Genomic DNA, 22,497 nt, shown 5'->3' with positions numbered 1-22,497 from the left:
TTCTAATTTTACCAATGGTTATACTATATAAATCTGTGCTTTTAAGTAAATACAGAGATGGTAAGGATAAGGTCCATTTCTTGGACTTAATCAAGTGGGCCTATATATAAGTCAAATTAATAGATTAAAATGGTAAATAATGGGGCTTGGGTTGTGGCTCAGCAGCAGAGGACTCACCTAGCACAAGTGAGGTCCTGGGTTTGATCCTCAGCACCACATATAAATAAAAAAGGTATTGTGTCCACCTACAACTAAAAAAAATCATATACATATATATAAAAAACCAAAAAGGTAAATAATATTTAATGTTACTATATATATGTAAGGATCCCACTTTTAATCACTCCATTTCATGGCTTCAAATCACTAGTAATTACATTTTCAAATTACTAATAGCTAGACTAGGTGTTCAATAAAGCATATTCATATGTACGTGTATTCACATATATATTATGTGTATACAGAGGCAGTCTTTTAATACACAGCCTTAAGAAGAAGAGAAAGTAGAAGCAGCAGTAAGAAGAAAGGGTTGGGGGAGGATTTTTTCCTGAAGTAAAAACCACAATGAAGCAGAAAGTTTAATGAAAGGAATAATGAGAGAACATTTTCTACTGGTTACACCAACACCATTTGGAATTAAATTTATACATCTGCTGGTATATCAAAATACCTTGTATTCAAAACCATGATAAGGTTATCTTTGATTTCAGAATATGCTATTTTTCATGCTATTTCCTGATTTTGCCTTCAATGACAAACTTAAATTGGATTATAGTGATATTTTGGGGAGAAAATCATTTTATAAAAGAAACCAAGAAAGGCAGAAATTTTGTTTACTTCAAATTAACTGTGCTTTACATTAATAAACTCTATTAAATAGAGAACATTTTTTTACATTATGAAACTACACAATTTCAAAACACATACAGAGCCTTTCTTTTTTTTTTTTTAATATTTCATTTATTTATTTTTATGTGGTGCTGAGGATCGAACCCAGCGCCTTGCAAGTGCTAGGCGAGCGCTCTACCGCTGAGCCACAACCGCAACCCCTACAGAGGCTTTCTTTTAAACCCAAAATGCACAATAATTCTAAAAACTGAATTTATGGATACAAAAGAATAAAGGGAGACTACTGTATTGCAAAAAAAAAAAAAAAGGTTTAATTTCACTTTCAGAGATAACTACTTTTCTGGAAAGCAGATGTCACTCCTTAAAGTTTCCACTAAAGCCTTCATCATTTCAAAAGGTCTTGGTGATGACCCAGATGGTTACCCAGGGTTATAAGGAGAATGGGGAGTGGCAGCTAAATAAAGTGCCATAATCCTAATTCGGCTTGAGTAAATTCATACACCAGTGCTTTAAAAACCAGCTCTGCATTTTTACTTTATACCACCGGTTTAAAAAAAAAAAAAAAAAGACGGAGGAGTGATTAGACACCAATGGTTTCGGCAGAAGACAACTCACTTCTCAGGAACTGACGGTGACGTGCTGTCGGTATCTGGAGGTGAGCGCACGAGCACCGGAGGCTGAGGGGCCGGGGAAGGAAACAGGACCGCCATCAGATTTGCTCCAAGAGGTGCGAGGGCGCCGGTCTCGAAGCGGACGGGGGGGGGGCGGGGAACAGGACACAAACACAAACACAAACACGCTCAGCGTCCCCCAGGTGGGCGGACCGACGCCACCTCGCCACCTCACCATTCCCCGCCCGTGGACCCCGCGGCTCCCCTCGGACCCAAGGCCGGAGCCCAGTGCGAAGCAACCTGGCTTTAGGAGCAAGGCAGCTGCCGCAAAGGCCCCGCTCACTGTAACGGCCGCGGAGCGACAAGCCTTTCAGTCAGTAGGTAGGAGACGACGTAGTCTCGATGTGGGCGGTGAGGGAGTGAAGCATTTCTCCTCTTCCTCTCACAAGCGCGCGAGAAGCAGCTTACCCACCCCCAACCCTGTCGCAGCTCCCACCTTCCGCCGCCGCCGCCTTGAGGGAAGTCGGAGCGACGGGGGTCACGGCGGGGGTCAGAGGGTAAAGGTCTTGCTCCCAGCAGCCTCCGCGGTGGATACGTCGCCATCTTGGATCCGCGGGACAAGAAAATTCATGCGGTGAGTTTTTGGCAAATTTTCGGAAGTCTGGCAGCGGGGCGCGCGGCGGGGGCGGCGGATTCGGGGCCCCCGCAAGGCGGGGGAATGCCTTGGGGCCGGCCCTGTCGCACTCGGGGTCCGCGGGTAGCGTCCCGGCCCGCCGCTTCCCGTTGCTTTTGTCTCGGCTCCAATCGAGAGAGGGAGAGCGGAGCGGGCGGGGAGGGGGGGTGGCGGCGGTGGAGGGAGGGAGGGGGTGTGTATGGGGGGTGGTGGACGGGACGTAAAGCGTCGCTGTACTCGGGCCGCTGCAGCGCCGGCTCCAGATCCTAGGCCCAGTCCCGTCCGCGGGCGGCCGAGCTTTTCCCGGACTCCGTTCCCCGGGGCTCCCGCCAGCGCGGAGGAGCGGCTGCCGCCGCGCTGCTTCCTGGGGTGAAAAGGGAAGGTGGCAGCGCCGGCAACCGAGGAGCCCCGGCCCGCTTTGGTCGGCTTTGCCACCTTCCCAGCAGCTGCTGGTCCCTGGTTCTTCACATTCTTTCAATTCACGCACATCATCCGCCACTTGTGTGTGTTTTTGTTTATGTATGTAAGTGTAAGATGGGGGACACTGGACTGGTTAACGGGCCTCAGGAGCTTCCAGGCCCTGGGATACCGAAGGCCGTGCATGGTGGAGGCAGGAGGAGTGCAACTGTGATGCTGCTTCTGCCACCGCACACCGAGGTTGAAGCTTCCGTGGTGTAGTAGAGACCGAGTCCTGATGGTCCTGGGGAGGCGGAGGAACCCGAGACGCTGTTTTTGTTTGTGAAGTTGCAAGCCCTAATGTTTTTACTTCCGCCGGGGCCTCTCCACTTTTTGCTTTTAGGTCTTAAACTTTAAAGTTTCATGGAAGAAATGAATCGGATTAAGAGAAGCCCTTCCTAATTATTAGTTGAGGTACTGTTGTATGTCTAGAAAAAGCTTCTAACTCTTGGTAACTATGGCCCTTAGCGAAAACGAATAAGTTTTCTTTTGTAAAAGCATTTTTAAAATTTGCATTTATTCTGGGCGCTGTGAGTAGGCTATCATCCCCACAAAAGTCATACATACGGGTACCACTGACTTCGGAAGGCACCTTAACATCAACTTCCTGCTAGTCCTAGTCGGCAGCTTCACTTTTCAACATCCAAAGACCAAGTGCACCATATTTTCTTTCATTTTCGTAAAACTCTTGGTCAGAGGATCTTACTCCTTTATTTATTGTCTGGACAGTTCTTAATAATTAAGTACTCTGATAAAATTTTTGGCATAATAGTTGAAAGTACTGTACTGATCACATGGAAAGCCATACTTGAATTTAAATGTTAAAAGTGGAACACATTTCCTGTCATGCTTGATAGTAAGAATGTTTAGAGCTCAAGAATCATAGGTGCCATTGTCCATTTGCTTGAAATAACGTAAGTGGAGATTATTAATGAAGAATGGACTGGGGGGCATAGAAATTTAAAAGTATCTATTTACATACCCAGCTTTACATTGAGTTTGTGAATACTGGGTATATTTGACAGCAGTTCTTTGCCAAATGTCAATAAATTGATATTTTACAATTTGGGGAGGTAACTTTATCCCAGGTTTAAAGGGCTTATTAAGAATCTCAGTAGACTGAAATGATTAAATGTACATTCAAATCTTACATGTCCATCTACATTCAGGTCTTGTTTCATTGAAATGTTTCTTAAATGAACTAGTAGACCGAGATCCTTAGTAAACCCTGTATATTACACTACTCTTTAGTTTGTAGTTGTTTTGTAATATTAAATCTAAAGGAAAAGAAATACAAAATAAACTGAAAAAAGAAAAAATTCTTCTAAAATTCCTTCTACTCTATCCACTTCTTTCTTGACTTTGCAAGACCTCACTTAATTTAAAATAGTACTTCCCCCCTTTTATCTAAAGATTTGGATTGTAGGGCTTCCTGCTAATACCTTGAGTGGAAAAATGAGGGCAAAGTGCATGTTTGAATGATTTATACCATCTTCATTTGAGAAGTACCTGATCTTAAATATAAAATAAAGAATTCCAAATGATATACCTCCCTAAAAGAACTAATTCTTTTTTTTTCTTTATTATTTTGGATGTTTAATTTACTTTTTGATTTTTCAGAGACGCTTTATAGTTAAAACGTGAAAGTTCTCTTTATTCAAAAATTAGTAAGTACTTCAGATTTATGAGTAGATTTCATTTGGAATAGTTCCAACCCAGTACTTTTGGTTTTTGTCTCTTTAGTAGATACTGGTGTTAAAAATACTTAAACTTTGAAAAATACCATTAAAGAATTTTTAACATCCCACGAGAAGTTATAGTTTTACCTTTTTTAGAGACAAATTGGCTTTATAAAATTGTCTGATAATGTGGAAGAGTTTTAAAAAGTACTTCATATGTAAATATTTTGAGTAGACATTCATAAGCTAGTAAATGTAATTTTAGTTTACAATTTAATGTTTTGCCCTTTAAAAGAGATGTTCAGTGATAATAATATTTTTTTAACTAAAGTTTTTGTTATGATCACATATTTAAAAATAAATTCTGGATCTTATATGCTTCTTTAAATAAACATTTGAGGACAACTTAATGTGAATAGTGATACAGTCTGTGGAAAAGATACTTTTAAATATTTACAGTTTTATTTGTTAGCTGGACCCCTAGTGGACTTATTAAAACAAAGAAGCAGAAGAAGTTACCAGATAGAGCAATTTTGGGGGCAGAGTTAATCTGATTTCTACTGTAATGTTTGAATAGAATTACATATAATATTTATCAAGATATCTAGTGCTATGATAGGAGTCATTCTGATCCTTGAGACAGGTGGTTGTTCTTCCTTATCAAGGATGATTTCTACCTATAATATTTAAAGGAATTAAATTATGACATATACTAGATGTGTTGAAAAGAGCTTTGCTAAAATTGATGTTGTAGACAATTTGCCTTTGTAAAAAAAGTAGAAGAAAAATTAACTTTTACCTGAGCTTTTCAATTTAAGTAATATATAATTTTTCTTGGTTTTCTATTTGTCATGCTTTGATTTCTACTTTAACTCATCACAAATCATGCTGATAAGGCATATTCATTTATATACTATTAAGACTGACCTGGAAATGAAATTCTTACTATTTTCTGATAGCTTATGTTCTGTACTTTAGATGCAGATCTCTTGGCATGTCACTTAGGGGATATGCTGCATTATGAAATAAGAAAATGTTTTACCTTATTTTTGGCTAAGAGCTCATAGCTTATAAAAGAGGAAATGCACAACAGTGAGTTATGTAGGAAAAATTTTCTTTCCTGGACACTCTTTAATATTTTGTCTGTTCTTAGACTCAGGATCTAAGTTCATTTATATATAGTTAGGTATTTCATTTATATTTGCCATTTACTTTTTCTTTTCATTCGTGTGTGTGTGTGTGTGTGTGTGTGTGTGTGTGCGCGCGCGCGCGCATTTGTGTTGGGGGTTAACTGTCACTTCTGTTGCTTCATAAACTTATTTAAAATTCTTCTCTGATATCACTTTCTTCATGACATCTTTCTTGACTCCCAGAATTCTCTTGCTATGTTGCATTTTATTCTTCAGACTTCCATTATCATATGTGTCACATTGTTTTGTAATTGGCTGTCTCTCCTTACCTTCCAGTGAAAGGTCCACTGGACTGTGAGCATCTGAGGGGTAGGGCTCTGTTTTGTTTGTATTTGTATTTCTGGTGCTTTCTATACTTCATAATACTTGGTAGGTTCTCCATAAACATGTCTTAACTGGAACTGTTTTGCCAGATTGTCTTTTGACACTTAATACTGACAGAGTGTTCATTTTCCAAGCCACAAACCAGAAGCAACAAGTTTGAAAAGATGGGGAGAAAGATGTCCTGTATTCCTTTACTGTCTTGAATCCTTTCTTATATTTGCTTAATTATCTATGATAAAATAAGTGACTAGCTTCTTACAGAAATGTATAGTCTGTATGGAACTAAGAAAATAATGTTAGGAATAGAGTGATTAAGGTCCTGTTTTGCTTTTGACTGTATTTCTTGCAGTATTTTATATGGCTACAATCATTAGTTGAAAAAGATACTTTGTATTTGTATTTATAAAGTAATGCATATTTACCCCTAAAGGGGGAGTTCCTCTTAAATTTGGCTTTCTGAAGTTAAGATTCTGTGCCCCTCCCCCCTTTCCTGCTAATACCTGGTCCAATACTTAGTGCAGAGTAGAAGTTCTCAGTTTGAAAACCATTGTTCTTATGAAATTGGTTGAGAAGGTTTCATGTATACTTATCAGAGATGCAAGATACAAAAAGTTCTGAAAACTGATCTTTTTTTGTTTGTTTTTTAAACATGGTAAGTTTCAATTGGAATTATTTCTCTTAACCTAATTAGTATTATATTATCCCTCTTACTATAGTTTTCTAGCAGCTTAATATAGATATGTTAGTGTGTTTAATTACAGTTGCTGCCTAGACCACTTGGGGGATGTGATGCTATATGTGATATACTTTTTAACTTTTCTTTCTAAAATCTTAAAGATTATAATATTGAGAAATTTCTGGCCATAAGGATTTGGATAAGAGATTGTGAGCCACCTTTTGCTTGTTTTAGAGTTGTAGATATCAGAACAGGATAAATGACTTATTTAGTTGAGATGCTAATGTTTGGCTTATAATTTTAGAAATCTTTTCTTATATATTACTTGCCTATATATTTTCCAGGGACTTTTTGAATGACAATGTTTTTTTAAAAAGAGAATTCGATCTGGTACTCAGGCTACTAATCCTTTCTCTGCTTTTTCTGAATGGAAACTAAATGTCTTATGGGAAACTAAATCTTCATTTAGTAAATAAAATAAGCAAGAGAAAAGTACTGTGGCCTGGCAATTTAGGTAGCAATAAATTGACTTGATTTTTGTCCAAACATATTGATACACCATTTTCCCACTTATATATTCAGAAGTAAAAACAACTCCATTGTGAGTCAGCATCTGGACAAAATGTAGTGATTGATTATGTAAGATGGTGTATTTGGTAGAGGAACATTTATTGAGTTTTATGACATATCTGACAGGAATGTACTTTTGTGTTACTTTTACATTGTAAGGTATAGTGCTTATCCTGCTTATAAATTTCATAGTTTTCTGTTTGTAAGAGTCTTTCATATATCAGTACAATAATAATATTCATTAAGTTTACCATACCAATTCAAAAGATATGGATTCCTTTGGCCTTACTGTGGTTAGTATTTTAAAAATGCTTTACAGCTTGCAAAGTACTTCCAAATACATTATTTCAATTTTATATGGTTGTGGTTTTGATGTTAACTTTTAAAATAAATTTAACATTAGCAATTACATAGAATAGTCAGGATATTTAGATCAGTGTAAAAATTAGAAGTTGGGAATTATGAAGGCCATTTTCACCTAACTCAAGTCGACTTTATTTTAGTACCGTCTATAGAGAAAATGATAAGGTTAAGTTAGTGTAAGTGGAAGGTTTGCTTTTTAAACTTGATCATCTTGCAGATAATTGATAGAGAAATTTGAAAGAGAAGTAGCAGTAGGAAAGTTGTTTCAAACATGATTCTTAACAATTCCCAACAGCTGTTCATTTTTTAAAAAATTCTAAACATTCATTTAGAAACACTCAAAACTTAGAAGAATATTATGAGAATAGGTAATAATACATTATATGATGTTGATGCCACATTTTGCATATTTCCTTATTGCACAGTTATTCTGTGAGGCAATCATGTGCTTAAGTAGATATGCCTTGAGCTTTCCCTTGATTTAGTAGTACACAAAATAGTACTTTCGGGATGTAGTTTTTGTGGTTTCTGCATGAGTGAGCATGTCTGGACAGAAAAACTAAGAGTCATAAAACGTTCTAATCTGTGCAGTTTTATGAGAAATTCTAGGTGTATTCTTAGACATGTCAGCCTAAACTTTGAGATCTACAGCAAAACCAATTAACCAGGCAGTAGAGCTAGCAATCTCAAAGTATTTTAAAATTTAATCTATAATGCACTTTTGTGTATGTGTGTGAATCACATGTCCCAAAATATATGTATATGTTTAAAACAATTGTAATCATATGCTTCTGGGATTTTGTGAAGCACATATTTGTGAATTGCTGAATTCAGTGATCTCTAAAGTTACTGTCAACCCTAAAATTCTATGTTTTTATATTAATTTTTTAATTTATATATGATAGTGGAGTGCATTACAATTCTTATTACACATAGAGAGCACAAATTTTTCATATCTCTGGTTGTATACAATGTATATTCACACCAGTTCATGTCTTCATACGTGTACTTTGGATGATACTGTTCATCACATTCCATCATTATTTCTAACCCCATGTCCCTTCCCTTCCCCTCCCACCCCTCTGCCCTATCTAGAGTTAGTCTATTCCTCCCATGCTCCCACTCCCTATCCCCCTATGAATCAGCTTCCTTATATCAAAGAAAATATTCGGCATTTGGGTTTTTGGGATTGGCTAACTTCGCTTATCATTATCTTCTCTAACTCTATTCATTTACCTGCAAATGCCATGATTTTATTCTCTCATTGCTGAGTAATATTCCATTGTGTATATATGCCACATTTTTTTAATCCATTCATCTATTGAAGGGCATCTAGGTTGGTTCCACAATTTAACTATTGTGAATTGTGCTGCTATAAACATTGATGTGGCTGTGTCCCTGTAGTATGCTGTTTTTAAGTCCTTTGGGTATAGACGGAGGAGAGAGATAGCTGGGTCAAATGGTGGTTCCATTCCCAATTTTCCAAGGAATCTCCACACTGTTTTCCATATTGACTGCACCAATTTGCAGTCCCACCAGCAGAGTATGAGTGTACCTTTTTCCCCCACATCCTTGCCAACACTTATTGTTGTTTGTATTCATAATAGCTGCCTTTCTGACTGGAGTGAGATGAAATCTTAGAGTAGTTTTGAAATTCTGTGTTTTTAAAGTGTTCGTAAAACTTCTTTCTGCAGATGCAAGATTTGTAGAATTTACTTGACGTTGATTTGGATAGAAATTGTTTTAAACTTTAGGTTCTACTGGTTAGATGTTAGCACTCTAGATGTTTTCAGCTAAATCCTTTGGTGTTTGGGTGTTCTGTATTAGAAATTATTTTTAGATTCTGTAAATATGATGGTGGTCAATAGAAGTTTTCATCTTCATCAAACTAATGTTCTGTTGGGAAGTAAATACTTTTAGGTAGTCATAACCAATGAAGAAAATAAAGGTGGTTAAAGGTAACAGCAGTTGACTAGTTTTGAAGAACAGATTATTTTAAATAGAGTGTTGAGAGAAGACTGCTGTGAGCAGAAACCAAAAAAGGAGAAAGCCATGCAAAAATCTTTTGAGTGAATGGTTTACCAGGCAGAAGAAGTAGAAGGCTCTGAAGTAGGATCAAGTTTTGTGATTTTGAAGATACCAAGATATTTTATAAACATTTGCTTAGTGCTTTCTGCGTGAATGGGGTAAACACTGAAGTGAGGGAAGAGACAAATAAGATGTAATTCATTTAACTGCTGAAAATTTTGTGGTGGATCCTATAGTTACCCACGTCATTGTCTTTTTTTTTTTTTTTTGAATACTAGGGATCCAACCCAGAGCTTCAGTTGTTGGAGGCAAGAGCTCTACCATTAGCCTTTAATAAATTTTATCGGGAGCTCAAGGAAGAAGGAATTATTTTTCATTAAGTGAGCTTAAAAGTGTTTTCTAGCTCTGATGGAATTCAGGGTTTGTATACATTAGTGGAAAATGACATAAGAGAACAAGTTTAAAATTTTCATCAATTTGTGTTTCCCTAAACTAATGAATTGTTTTAGGAATTTTTAGTTTTACAGTTTTAAATACTTCTTAGAAATTAGTTCATATTGTTTTTTATGTTTAATCAGATTACCTTGTATAGTTCAATAAATGTTAACTACGAGCTGTGCACCATTATACGTGTCCTGCATATTTCTCAAGCTTTTAAGTTTTGGTGGTGCATGCTGTAGAAATGCACTAGACTAGAGCAATCTTATTTTAAGGAATTAATGAATTGGTTCCAGGAGATAGTGCTTGAACTAGATTTCAAGTTTAGTACATGGAAGCGGTAGGTCATCAGCATTGTATTTGTTGGGAGGATATACTGGATTTAGAAAATGGCAAGGTAATTCCTCATCAATCTTGATGGGGTTCTGGGATCTCATAGTTAAAGGAGTAAAATAGCTGCAGTATGAGAGTCTTTATTTTACGTTGGCTTTTTAGAATCACTAACAATTTTTTAAATGGCTTTTTTAAAAACAGTAGTGATCAGATTTGTGCTTCAGAGGAAATTTTTATAATTACAATCTTGATGGTGTATTACATGCCATAAAGTTTTAAAGAATTGTTTTGTCTCCATTAGACAAATAAATATTTTGTATTCATAGATTTTTTATTCTTGTTTAATTATAACTTCAAAACTTTGTAATGTGTACCATCTGGAAAACTTGTTTGTGATACATATATACTAATGCCAATAGTTGGAAGTTTTGACATTAATAGATGAAATTTGATATATAAGTTTTGAGGCAGGGTGCCGGGATTATGGCTCAGTTGTAGAGCGCTCTCTTCGCACATGCAAGGCCCTGGGTTCAATCCTCAGCACCACATATAAGTAAATACAATGAAGTTATTAAAAAAAAAGTTTTGAGGCAGGCAAAATTTGAATGTTGTTGTTTGACATAATTTGTAGGAATGATATTTAACATTACTTGGATAAATCAAAATAATACCAACAAAATCTATAGTGAAAAAAAATCACTCATAGAAGCTGATACTCTTATGTTCTTAGACATGCCTTTTTTCCCAATTCTGTGATACATATGTTTTTAGATAAAAATATTATACCCAACACTTATGCATTGATGTTAGATTGCCAGCATTGTTTAATTCTGACCTGCAGAAACACCCTAGATGAATGTTCTGGATAAAAAGAATTGATTCCCTATGAATGTAGTTTGAATTATTACTTTGATAGTATGCATTATATACCATTTTATAATGGCAAAAGTTAATGTTTTTACCATGCTGATTTGGAGCTACCCAAGTTGTCTACTTGTCTATTTAGTTCATTTTTGGCTGAATAAAATAGAACTGATTATAACTATCTCTATTAAAGACAGTTAAATTGTGCTGAAATTTTACATAATTTTGCCTAAAAGTCTGAACAGCTAGCCAACCTGAATTTAAATCACTGTTTTGCTTTTAATTAGCTGTGTGACTTATCCTCCCTAAACTTCAGCTTTCTTGTTTGAAAAATGTGGATAAATAACAATATTTACTTCAGAGTTGACATATAAGGACTAAAGGTTCTTTTTGTTTTGTTTTTGTTTTTTGGAGTGGGAAAAGTTACATTAAAGAAAAGCTTCTGAGGCATTTGAGAACTAGCTACTGTTTGATGCACTGTGCTCTATTATGTATCAAATTTGTAAATGTAAACAAGAATACAGTCTTGCTTTTCCAGTCTAGACATGCTTTTCCTACAAGAAATTTTGTTTAAATGGTGTCTGTGACGTATTATATGTAGTATTTGGATAATAAATCTTAGCATTGCCCTACCTGTAGCACTTGGCACAGAATAGGGGACATTATAGATTATAGGCATATAATAATTTGTTAAGTGGTATCTAATTGATCTGCCATTTACCGCCTGAATAATGTGGAGTTATTTGTAGTAATTTTCTTAGTTCCTGTTTTCATTTATTTTTCTTTTGTACTGGAGATTGAATGCAGGGGCACTTACCAGTGTGTCCTTAGTTCTTTTTATTTTGAAACAGGGTCTTGCTAAGTTGCTAAGGCTAGCCTAGAACTTGCAACTCTCTTGCCTCAGCCTACTGAGTCTCTGGGATTATAGGCATGTGCCACTGCACCTGACTCTATCTCTATTTTCTTTGCCTTAAAATGAATAAAATATTTTTTCTTGGATGTGTTTAATGTGTTAAATTTTGATTCTGTAAAACTCATAACAGTATGTTTTTAACAGTGTTGGTTCTTACCCTTTGATTTGAGCAAATATTTCCAAAATTCTGGAAATTTAGAGGAAATACTTGACATAGTACCTAAAAAATAAGTGTATTTTTAAATACTTTTAATTTTAATTTGTTATATATGACAACAGAATGCATTACAAACCATGTTACACACATAGTGCACAATTTTTCCTATCTCTGGTTGTACACAAAGTAGAGTACTTAGGTAATGATGACCATCAAGTTCTACCTTCTTTCCTACCCTTATGTCCCCTCCCTTCCCTTCCCTCCCCTTTTCCCCTTTGCCCTACCTAGAATTAATTTAATATTCCTCCTGCCCTTGCGCGCAGCATATTATGGATCAGCATCCTTAAATCAGAGAAATCATTTGGCATTTGTTTTTTGGGGATTGGCTAAATTTCACTTATTTTTTGAAGTTGAAAAAATCTGCCATCTATTACCTTTGAAAGTATGCTGATTTTTAATGGAGAAATAACATCATTTTGTGAACATTCCACATGGATCCAGAAGATGGAATCTAGTCTGGGCCTTAGAAACTTTTAGTTATGTGCTTAAACAAATCAATTAATATTGAAGAACTTTGTCTTTTAAAAAATAATTTATACCCCCCAGAGTAGCTGATGACAATTAAAGATAATTAAAAGCAAAGTATTTGGCTAACTGTAAAGCATGTTGAAAGGGTTTTAGTAGCTATTTCTGATTACTGGTTGTAACTAGTTAAGATGAATCTAGTTAAATATGTGATATTATCTTGTGATGATGTTACATTCATGAGATTTCTCCTTTATGCAGTTTAGTTTAATGAAATATCTGGCTTATTAGACTTTAGGACAGGGGAATTGAGAGATTATTGGAGTGGGCAAAAAACATTCTATGTTCATCATAGCAGGCCATTTAATATAGTACTTGATAATTTTGCATGCTGAAGTCCTGAGTCTTTCTGTTTGCAATTATATATAGTAGGAAGCCTGCTTCATACAGTTCATTCATAGATAAGGGTGAAGATCATGGATATTTTGGGGGTTATTTTTATTATTTCTTGTAACTATTTGCATTTGCATACTTTATCATGGTTAGTCAAGTATATTTTTTGTAAGTAGGCTTGTCTTTTAAAAATTTATTTGTAACTGAACATAGAGAACATCAGTGTAATAGTTTGAAACTACTATATATTCTTTGCATATATAATGTTTGAAAAACTTAAGTCTCCCCCTCCCCCCTTAAATCTGTACGCTCTCTTGAGGACTGAGCCTTTTTTGAGGGGTGTACTAGGGATTGAACTCAAGGGCATGCAACCACTGAGCCACATCCCCAGTCCTTTTTAGTATTTTATTTAGAGAGGGGGCTCACTGAGTTGCTTAGTGATTCACTGTTTTTGAGGCTGGCTTTGAACTCATGATCCTGAGGCAAGCCTCAGCCTCCTGAGCCACTGGGATTATAGTTGTGCACCACAGAGTCTGGCTAGTGCTGAGTCTTTTGAAGCATTAAAAGTAAATACCATATAAGGAAAGCAGAATAGCACTAAGTAGCTGCAGTAGCAAAGTGAGGAAAGTGAATCAGACTAATGAATGTAGAAAATGATGGCTGTGCATTGAAGGAAAAGCACAGCTTATACTGTCATTCTTGTAAAACCTAGTTATTTTAAGTGCTTATTGTGTTTGCTGATTATTTAACCTTGTAGTTATAAAAAGCTACTTTCAAGTAAAATATTTTTTTTGTTCTAATAACATTAAAACTCTATAGTAACTCACTCTGCCACCTCAGAGTAGAGCCTCATTTTTTTCATAGTAACCAAGGCAAATAATTAAAAATCAAATGATTCATCTAAAATTTATTTATATAAAAACCTACAGGGCTGGGGTTGTAGCTCAGTGGTAGAGCACTCTCCTAGCACATGGGAGGCACTGGGTTCTATCCTCAGCACCACGTAAAAATAAAGAAATAAAGGTATTGTCCCATCCATAACTAAAAAAAATTTAAAAACTACAGATTCTTGACAAAATATGCCTGTTCATAATCAATAATTTAATAATTAATTTAATAAACTTAATGATTTAAATTTAATAATAATTTTATAATTATTGTCACGCAAAACAGCGTGCTTAGGCATCTTATTCAGTTATGTCCATAATGTGTATTATTCTAAGAAAAAGATAAATTAGCACATTTTAGAAAAGTTTTCAAAATCAAAAGCTCTTTGTTATTTGTGGAAATTAGAGTAACTAGAGAGTTTATTCTTCAGAATAGTCTATATCCCAAGGTAAAATATTGATAAGGCCTTTCTTTGTAATTGTATATGCCAGCATTGGGCAAATAATATCTGTGCTAAAATATCAAGACATGACAAAGGTTTATTTGCTGTTCTGTTAGCTTTAACAGTATTTCATAAATGATTTATCTTTATTTCTGATTTATCAGTTGCCTCAAGAAAAAAAAATGATTTAAGTTTCTTGATTTCTAAAACCTGATTCAAATTGATAATTTGAAAAGTTTTTATACACTGGGGCATCTTCAACCCAGGGAATTTTGAAGTGAAGTTTTTTTTTTTTTTTTTAAGGGAAAACTCTTGTACAGAAATGACTAGTATTATAACGTAGCTATTTTAGTATTTTGGATTCCTCTGTGTGTGTGTAGGTGTATATATACACTTATATTTGCTTATGTAGCAGCATGCTAAAGAAGCACTACTGTTAATATATTGGTTTTAAAAATTTTAATATGATGTAAAAAATGTGAGGGAATTGCTATGGTAAAAAGTAATAGTAATGGCATGCGTTTAATATAAGAAGGGTAGTAAGTAAAAATTAGGAAAAAAAGAAAAATTACTTCCAAGCCTGCAACCTCGAAAACTGTTAGCTAGGACAAACATTATTTGTCACTTTGTGTGTGTGCGCGTGCGCATATCTTGTCTGTTCCTATTTGTAAGTACTACAGCCTCTTTGTTTTGCTTCTTGATTATTAAATAATACATGGTGTGGAAACTTAGAAAATTAAGGAAAGTGTAAAAAAGAGGAGGGAAAAGCCATCTAGAGACATCTATCGTTAACATTTTTTGTAATAGAGAAATTGAGATATACTCATTTGTAATATTTATCCAAAACAAGAATCTTAATGGCCAAAGCATAACTGATTTAATGATTTTTTATTGTTGAATATTTTATTTTATTTTTATTTTCAGTTTCATAAATAGCACTTTGATGAACATTTGGCTGAATTTTAGTTTGTATGTTTGAATTTTTTTAAAGAAAGCATTCCTGTAAGTTTAATGTAATTTTGATGTATATGAATTCTGAAGTTCAGTAGCTCGAATGCTTAACAAATTTTGTGTCCTTAGTCAAATTACTTTTCAAGCTTTAATGCCTTCTCTTATAAGAGTAAACATAATAATGGTACTTACTTCATGGGTTAGAAGGAGTATATGACAATATATAGTACAGCATTTAGCATAACCTATGTACTGTAGGACCCATCTCAGAGAAGGCTTTCCCTAACATTAAGTAAATCCTGTTCTCCATAGCATCTAAGGTTGAATATCCTTTATTCAGAATTCTGGGAAGTAGAAGTGTTTGAGATTTTTGGAGGTTTTTTGTTTTTTTCATTTTGGAATATTTATATAGACTTTACCAATTGAGTATCCCCAACCTGAGCAATATGGAGTCTAAAATGCTTAAATTTGAACTTTTTGAATGTTATATTGGCACTCAAAAAAGTTTTGTATATGATTATTTCAGATTGTGGATTTTTATATTAGAGATGGTTAACTTGTACTGCAATTAGTCATTTAAAAGTTTGTCTTGCATTCTACCACTGGGTCATGAGTGGGGACTAAAGTAATGTTGTTTACTGATGTGTATTTGAAACCTCACACAGCCTGACAAATGACTATTTATTAAATATGAAAAGCTGTTTTTCAAAGCTTTTAATAGTTTATTAGACCAAAGCTGTTCTGATTTATATCCTTATTCTGTGAATTGTCTGTTTTTCCCTCTGTTGTCAGTGATACTTAATATAGTTGTGTACAAACATTGTTCTATATTTTAAAGGTGTAAATGATATTTTTAAAAATGTGAGTTTTTAAAATTTTTCTAAACATTGAACTCTTTTTTTGTGTGATGACTTATATTTTATGTGTCTTCTGTTTATTTTTTTCATTCTCACTGATAAGAATAGAGTTAAAACTAATATGGGTTATATAATTCTGTCTGGTCCCTTGACAAGCATCATTCCATAATTCTTGGTGTGAGGAGTAAATATGAGATGAAATTAATACAAACACAGTACTTTCCCACAATTGATCACCAAGTGGTTTAAAAAGGATAAACTTAATGTAGGAATTTAAGAGAATTTTTGACTACTTTATTGTATCAACACAAAATGTAGTGAAGATAGGAAATGTTAAAATTAGATTGTACTTTCATTTAAGCTTATGCTGTTTGGAGGGCTTGAAAATCTGAAAATAGTAATTTGCTCTGTGGGGTAGGCAAAATGTGTACTAATTTATTTGTTCATTAGACAGATATTTGACTCTTATATGCCAGGCCCTGTTATAGAGAATACAACAATATATAAAAAAATAAAAATAAAAAAAATAATAACAAACATTTGTATGGCAGAAGGTAGTAAGGATGTGGAGAAAAAGACTAGGAATATGTATTACATATGGGATGCAGATTTACATAGACTGGTCAGAAGGTGAATGGGTGAGCAATTCTGTGCATAATAGAAGAAAAGGATTTCAGGAAATGACAACAAAGAGCAAATACCCTGGAGAGGTAGTCTTGGTGTTTTATGATTGAAAAATTGCAAGGAAGTTTGTGTGGCTGCAGTGTAGCAGGAAAGAGAGACAATGGTAGATGGTTACAGAAAAGGTGGGGGACCAGGGCAAATGAGGAAAAAATGTTGCTGAACCACCATAAAGATTAACTTTTACTTGGGATAAAATGATCTCATAGATCCTTTTTACATGTTATATAAAATTAGCTGAATTCTTTTCATTTTATAGTTGAATAGAGGTTTTGTTGGGTAACAAGTATAGAAACTTCTCTACTTAGAATGAGTTAAATATCTTAAGTTGAAAGTGCATTTAATACACAACCTACTTTAACAACATGGCTTACCAACACAATATTTTATACATTGCTGTGCTTCCCTGCTGCCACTCAGTACGTTGAAACAATATTGTACCACATGCAAAGTTTGAATCATATTTTCTACTGAATGTAGATAGCTCTGGTGCCATTATGATATAAAAAAAATCTTTCTGTGGAACTAGCTCTTTAAGTTGGGAAGCAAGATATAATGCAGTTAGATTATAACAGTGTATGTGTGTGACTTTTTAAAGTCCATATGTGATGTAAATTCTTTGCAGAGAAATTAATAAATAAACTTTAGATGGCTGAATTAAATATAAATACTAAGAGGATCAAGCAATTTGGACCAAGAAAGCTAGTGCTGCTACTGATTTCTGTCAAACATTATAATTTTTTTAAGCAAGTTAATATGCTACTTAAAAGTTTTAGGAAGACTTTTTTTTTTTAAGTTGTTGAGGGACCTTTGTTTTATTCTTTATTTATATTGGAGTCTGAGAATCGAACCTAGTGTCTCATATTTGTGAGGCAAGCACTCTTCTACTGAGCCATGACCCCAGCCTTAGAAAGACTTCTTTAAATTTAAATGTATCTCTTGTTATTTTCCATTTTAATGCCCATAGGAACTAGTGTCATTTTTATATTTATTATGTTTTAATAAATATAAAAATGTTTTTACAGTATTACAAGGCAACTATTTAAGTGTCCTTTTCTGTGAGTTTTGACAAATTTATACACTTGTATGACCATTACTGATTCAGATTCAGAATATTCCCATCACCTCTGAAGTTTTATTGATGATGGTGGTCATCGTGATTGTCCAAGCAACCATTGACTGACTGTCAGTATAGTATTTTTTTTTTAAGAGAGTCAACCAAATGGAAATGTAGAGAGTGTATTTTGTCTGATCTCTTTTGCTACATAATTTTAAAATTAGTATTGCATGTAACATTCATTCACTTCTTTTGGATAGTGTTTGTTTTTTTTTTTTGTCTAGTATTTTACTAACTGGTACCTGAAATGTTTATGGGATGAATGCATTGGTACTGTAATATTCTTAGTTTTTGTGAGGAAGATGCTACAACTTTTTCTAAGTTTTGTATGCTGCTAGGCTTAAATTTGTGTATAGATTATTTGACGGATATGTTAATAATGAAAAATGTGCAATGTTTAAGAGTAATATGTTTGTTCACACTGTCCCTTCCCCTATTATCTTGGAACTTTTTGTTTAACATGAATTGAATGTAAATGTGAAGATTTATTTCTGGATTCTCAATTCTATTTAACTGATGTGTTTATTCTTATGCCAGTATGATTATAGACTGAAAGTTTGAAAATAGAAAACGATAATCCTCCTACGACCTTTTTCTTTTTCAAGATTGTTTGGATTAGTCTGTGTCCCTCTAATTTCCATTTGAGTTTTAGGATTATCTTGTTGATTTCTGCAGAGGCCAGGTGAAATTCTGATAGGGATTGTGTTCAATCAGTAGATTAGTGTTGAGTATACTGCCATCTTAAAGTGTTCTGATCTTTGTATTTGGATAGCTTTGTATTTGTATAGCTCTTTAATTTCTTTCCAGAAATGCTTTGTAGTTTTCAGAGTAGAAATTATATACTTCTTTTGTTAAACTTATGCTTAAGTGTTTAAATCTCTTTGGTGGTTTGGAAATAGAATTGTTTTCTTAATTTAGTTTTTGGATTGTTCATTGTTGCTTGGAGATGCAGTTAATTCTAGCATATTGATTTTTGTACCCTGTAATCTTCCTGAACTTTTTCATTTACATATTGCAAAATTTGTTGCTATATTGTCATTATAGAATCTAAACTATTATTAAACTGCTGTAAAATCTAGACATTTTTAGTGTCTTAGGATTTTCTACGTATGTGATCACCTCATCTGTAGTTAGAGATAGTTTCACTTTTTGTTCAGTCTAGATGTTTTCTATTTCATTTTCTTGCCTAATTATTCTAGTTAGAATCTTCAATACAGTGTCGAATAGAAGTGATAAGAGTGAACAGTCTTATCTTTCCTGATCTTAGAAGGAAAGTATCCAGTTTTTCACCATTAATTATGATGTTACTTTAAAAAAAAAGCCTTTTTATAAAATATCTTTTATCAGTTTGAAAAAGTTTCCTTCTGTTTTGCTGTTTTTATCATAAAGGCATGCTGGAGTTTTTCAAATACTTTTTCTGTATAATTCAAGATGTGAATTTTGTCTTATGAATGTAGTATATTGCATTTTTTATTTTTGTATATTGAACAACTTTTATATTCCTGGGATAAATCCTATGTAGATAAGATGTGTAATCCCTTTTATGTGATGCTGAATATGATTAGCATTTTGTTGGGGATTTTTATGTCTAATTCCATAAGAGATATTGGTCTTTGTGATGTGATTAGTTTTGTGATGTCTTTGTTGTTATCTAGGTAAAAATGCTCTCAGCTCTCAGAGATTGAATTAGGAAGTATTCCAGGTATTTCTGTGTTTTGGAACAGTTTGCAAACTAGTGATAACTAATTTCTTTTTTTAACTGTTTAGTAGAATTCATCAAGGCCTGGCCTGGGCTTTTTTTTTTTTTTTTTTTGTCTTTTTCAACAGTAAACTTAAAATTTTTTTCTCTTTTGCTTTTCTGTTCCCATTTTACCTACTCTTGCTCTCATTTACCTACTCCTGTTCTCATCTTTATTATCTCCTTATTGCTTTTGGTTTAGTTTGTTCATCTTTTTCTAGTTACTTAAGGTAGAAGTTTAGATAATTAATACTTTTAATGTAGGCATTCACTACTGTAACTATACCTCCAAACTTTGCTTTCAGTGTATTACATAAGGTTTGGGTATATTTTATTTTCAAGTTCATTCCTAAACTAGAAATTTATTTATTTATTTATTTATTTATTTATTTATTTATTTTTGTGTGTGTGCGTGTGTGTGTGCGTGCGTGCATGTTTAACCCTGTGGCTATTTAGAAGGATGTTTCTTATTTATCTATGACAACGGAATGCTTGACAATTCATATTACACATACAGAGCACAAATTTTTCATATCTGGTTGTATAGGAAGTATATTCACACCAATTTTTATCTTCATACATGTACTTTGGATAATGATGTCCATCACATTTCATCATCATTTCTAACCCCATGCCCCCTCTCTTCCCCTCCCACCCACCCTCTACCCTATCTCCTATTTCTAATTTCATTCCCTTGTCTTTGGGGAACTTGCTGTTATTCTGGAAAATGTTCCATTAGCTCTTGAAGAATGTGTTTTGCTGTTTGTTGGCTAGTCTATAAACATCTGTCAGGTCTTGTTGTTTCATACTGCTTTCAATTTTCTTTTTGCTTGTTGATCTGTTTAGTTGTTGTACCTCCCCATCTTGTGGGGGGCGGGGGGAGCATTGAACCTGCCTGGCATGCCAGGCAAGCACTCTACCACAGAGCTGTGTACAACACCTTTTCATTTTATTTTGGTATAGGGTCTTGTCAAGGCTGGCCTTAAACTTGAGATTCTCCAGCCTCAGCTTCCAGAGTTACTGGGATCACAACTTGCAGTATCACCAGGCCACAACTGTTATTGAAATGGATTATTATTAAAATCTCACAACCACTTTTTTTTTTTTTTTTTTTTTTAAGTACAGGGAATTGAATCCAGGGCACTTTGCCCCTGAGCTACATGCCTAGTTCTTCTTTTTTAAAAAAATTTTTTTCTTTTTTTGAGACAGTGTCTTGTTAAATTACCCAGGCTGCGTGAGCCTCCCTAGAAGCTGGGATTATAGGTATGCTATACTGAGCCCAATCTCCCAACTACTACTATTGAATTGGCTCTTTTTCTTTTCAGTTCTGTGAACTGATTTGATGAATGTTTATTTAATCTGGTAATAATAGAATCCCTCCAGCTTTCTTATGGTTGTTTTTTCATGATGTACATTTTTCTTTGCTTTTATTTTTCTATTTTCATTTTAAAAGATATATACTTTGATCAGCATTTTTCTTTTTTCAGTCTGACATTCTCTACAATTCTGTAGAGAATTGTTTACATTTAGAGTTTAGATTTAGAGTTGTATAAATTGAATAGATGTCTGTCATTTTGTTGCATTTTTATGTATCTCTTTTTAGGTTCTGAACTTTATTTATTACTTTCTTTTATATCAAGTGGTTTTTATACTGTAACAGTTAAATTCTTTTAGTGATACTCCCATAGTATTATTTTGTATTACTTTCTTACTTGGTGCTCTAAGGTCCATCTTAACCTTATTAGAATCTACTTTGAAATTGTACTAACAACTCCAGTCAGATTAAAAAAAAAATCTTACTTTTATAAAACTATTTTTTTTTTATCCAGTTTGGTTCTACTGTTAGGCAGCTATATATTACAAACCCAACAATGAATTAGTATTGTTATTGCTTTACACAATTTCATGTTATTTAAAGGAATTCAGAAAATAAAGGAGAGCAAATATGTATTTATAGAATTTTTGATATTAACTTTCTTTTCTGGTTCAGATAAACAGTATGTAAGATCTGCTAGCTATTGATTCTCTATCAATAAACTGTGACTCTACTTGACAAAATTGATTCATTATTAAAATTTCAATGGAGAAAATCATAGAGAAAATTACTGAAGGAGGAAAAAAACAGTTCTTGAAAGATTGTTCTAAAGAAATACAGTAAATAAAATATTTAATAAACTGAGTTTAATTTGTCTTTTGAAAGATAGTTGCACAGGATATAAAATTCTTCCTGGATGATTTTTTTTTCCTTTGAACACTTTTTAAAAAAATCTTTTTGTTTTTTTAGTTATACATGACAGCAGAATGCAATTCACAGTACACAAATGGAGCACAATTTTTCATTTCTTTGATTGTACACAAACTAGAGTCACACCATTCATGTTGTCATACATATACTTAGGGTAATGCTGTCCATCTCATTCCATCATCTTTCCTATCCCCATGGTCCCTCCCTTGTACTCCCTCCCCTTTGCCCTGTCCAAAGTTCCTCCATTCTTCCCATGCCCCTTCTTTTGAATATTTATGATATATTACCCCACAGTTTTCTGGTCATCATTGACAAGAAATCAGTTGCTAATCTTACTGCCCCTTGTGTATGACATGTCATTTTTATTGTTTTCAAGAGTTTTCCTTTGTTATTAGCTTTCAACATATTTTCCTGTGATGTTTCTGGGTATGAATCCTTCTTGGAGTTAGTTTGAGTTATTTGGATATTAAGATCTTCTTAAAGATAATTTGTTTGATGAGATATAGTCATTGTATCTTCCTTTATTTTTTAAGCAT

The 22,497-nt window shown here is 34.0% G+C and overlaps 1 protein-coding gene across 6 annotated transcripts in view; it reads left to right on the top strand.

The window, feature by feature from the left end:
* Window positions 1–1,448: 1,448 nt before the first annotated feature.
* The window catches only part of Cnot2 (CCR4-NOT transcription complex subunit 2), a 102,165-nt gene continuing 81,116 nt past the window's right edge, over window positions 1,449–22,497 (top strand). For 2 of the 6 annotated variants that reach the window (XM_026386631.2, XM_026386627.2), the window contains exon 1: window positions 1,449–2,094. In XM_026386631.2, coding sequence (XP_026242416.2) covers window positions 2,090–2,094 — 5 coding nt within the window. In that variant the 5' untranslated portion in view covers window positions 1,449–2,089. The remainder of the gene's footprint in view (window positions 2,095–22,497) is intronic. The other 4 variants (XM_026386626.2, XM_026386629.2, XM_077798607.1 and 1 more) reach the window with 3 other exon arrangements.

The sequence above is a fragment of the Urocitellus parryii genome, chromosome 5, assembly GCF_045843805.1.
Source record: "Urocitellus parryii isolate mUroPar1 chromosome 5, mUroPar1.hap1, whole genome shotgun sequence".
Taxonomy (NCBI): domain Eukaryota; kingdom Metazoa; phylum Chordata; class Mammalia; order Rodentia; family Sciuridae; genus Urocitellus; species Urocitellus parryii.
The sequence above is the reverse complement of the archived record's forward strand: the minus strand, read 5'-3'. Positions and strand labels throughout refer to the sequence as shown.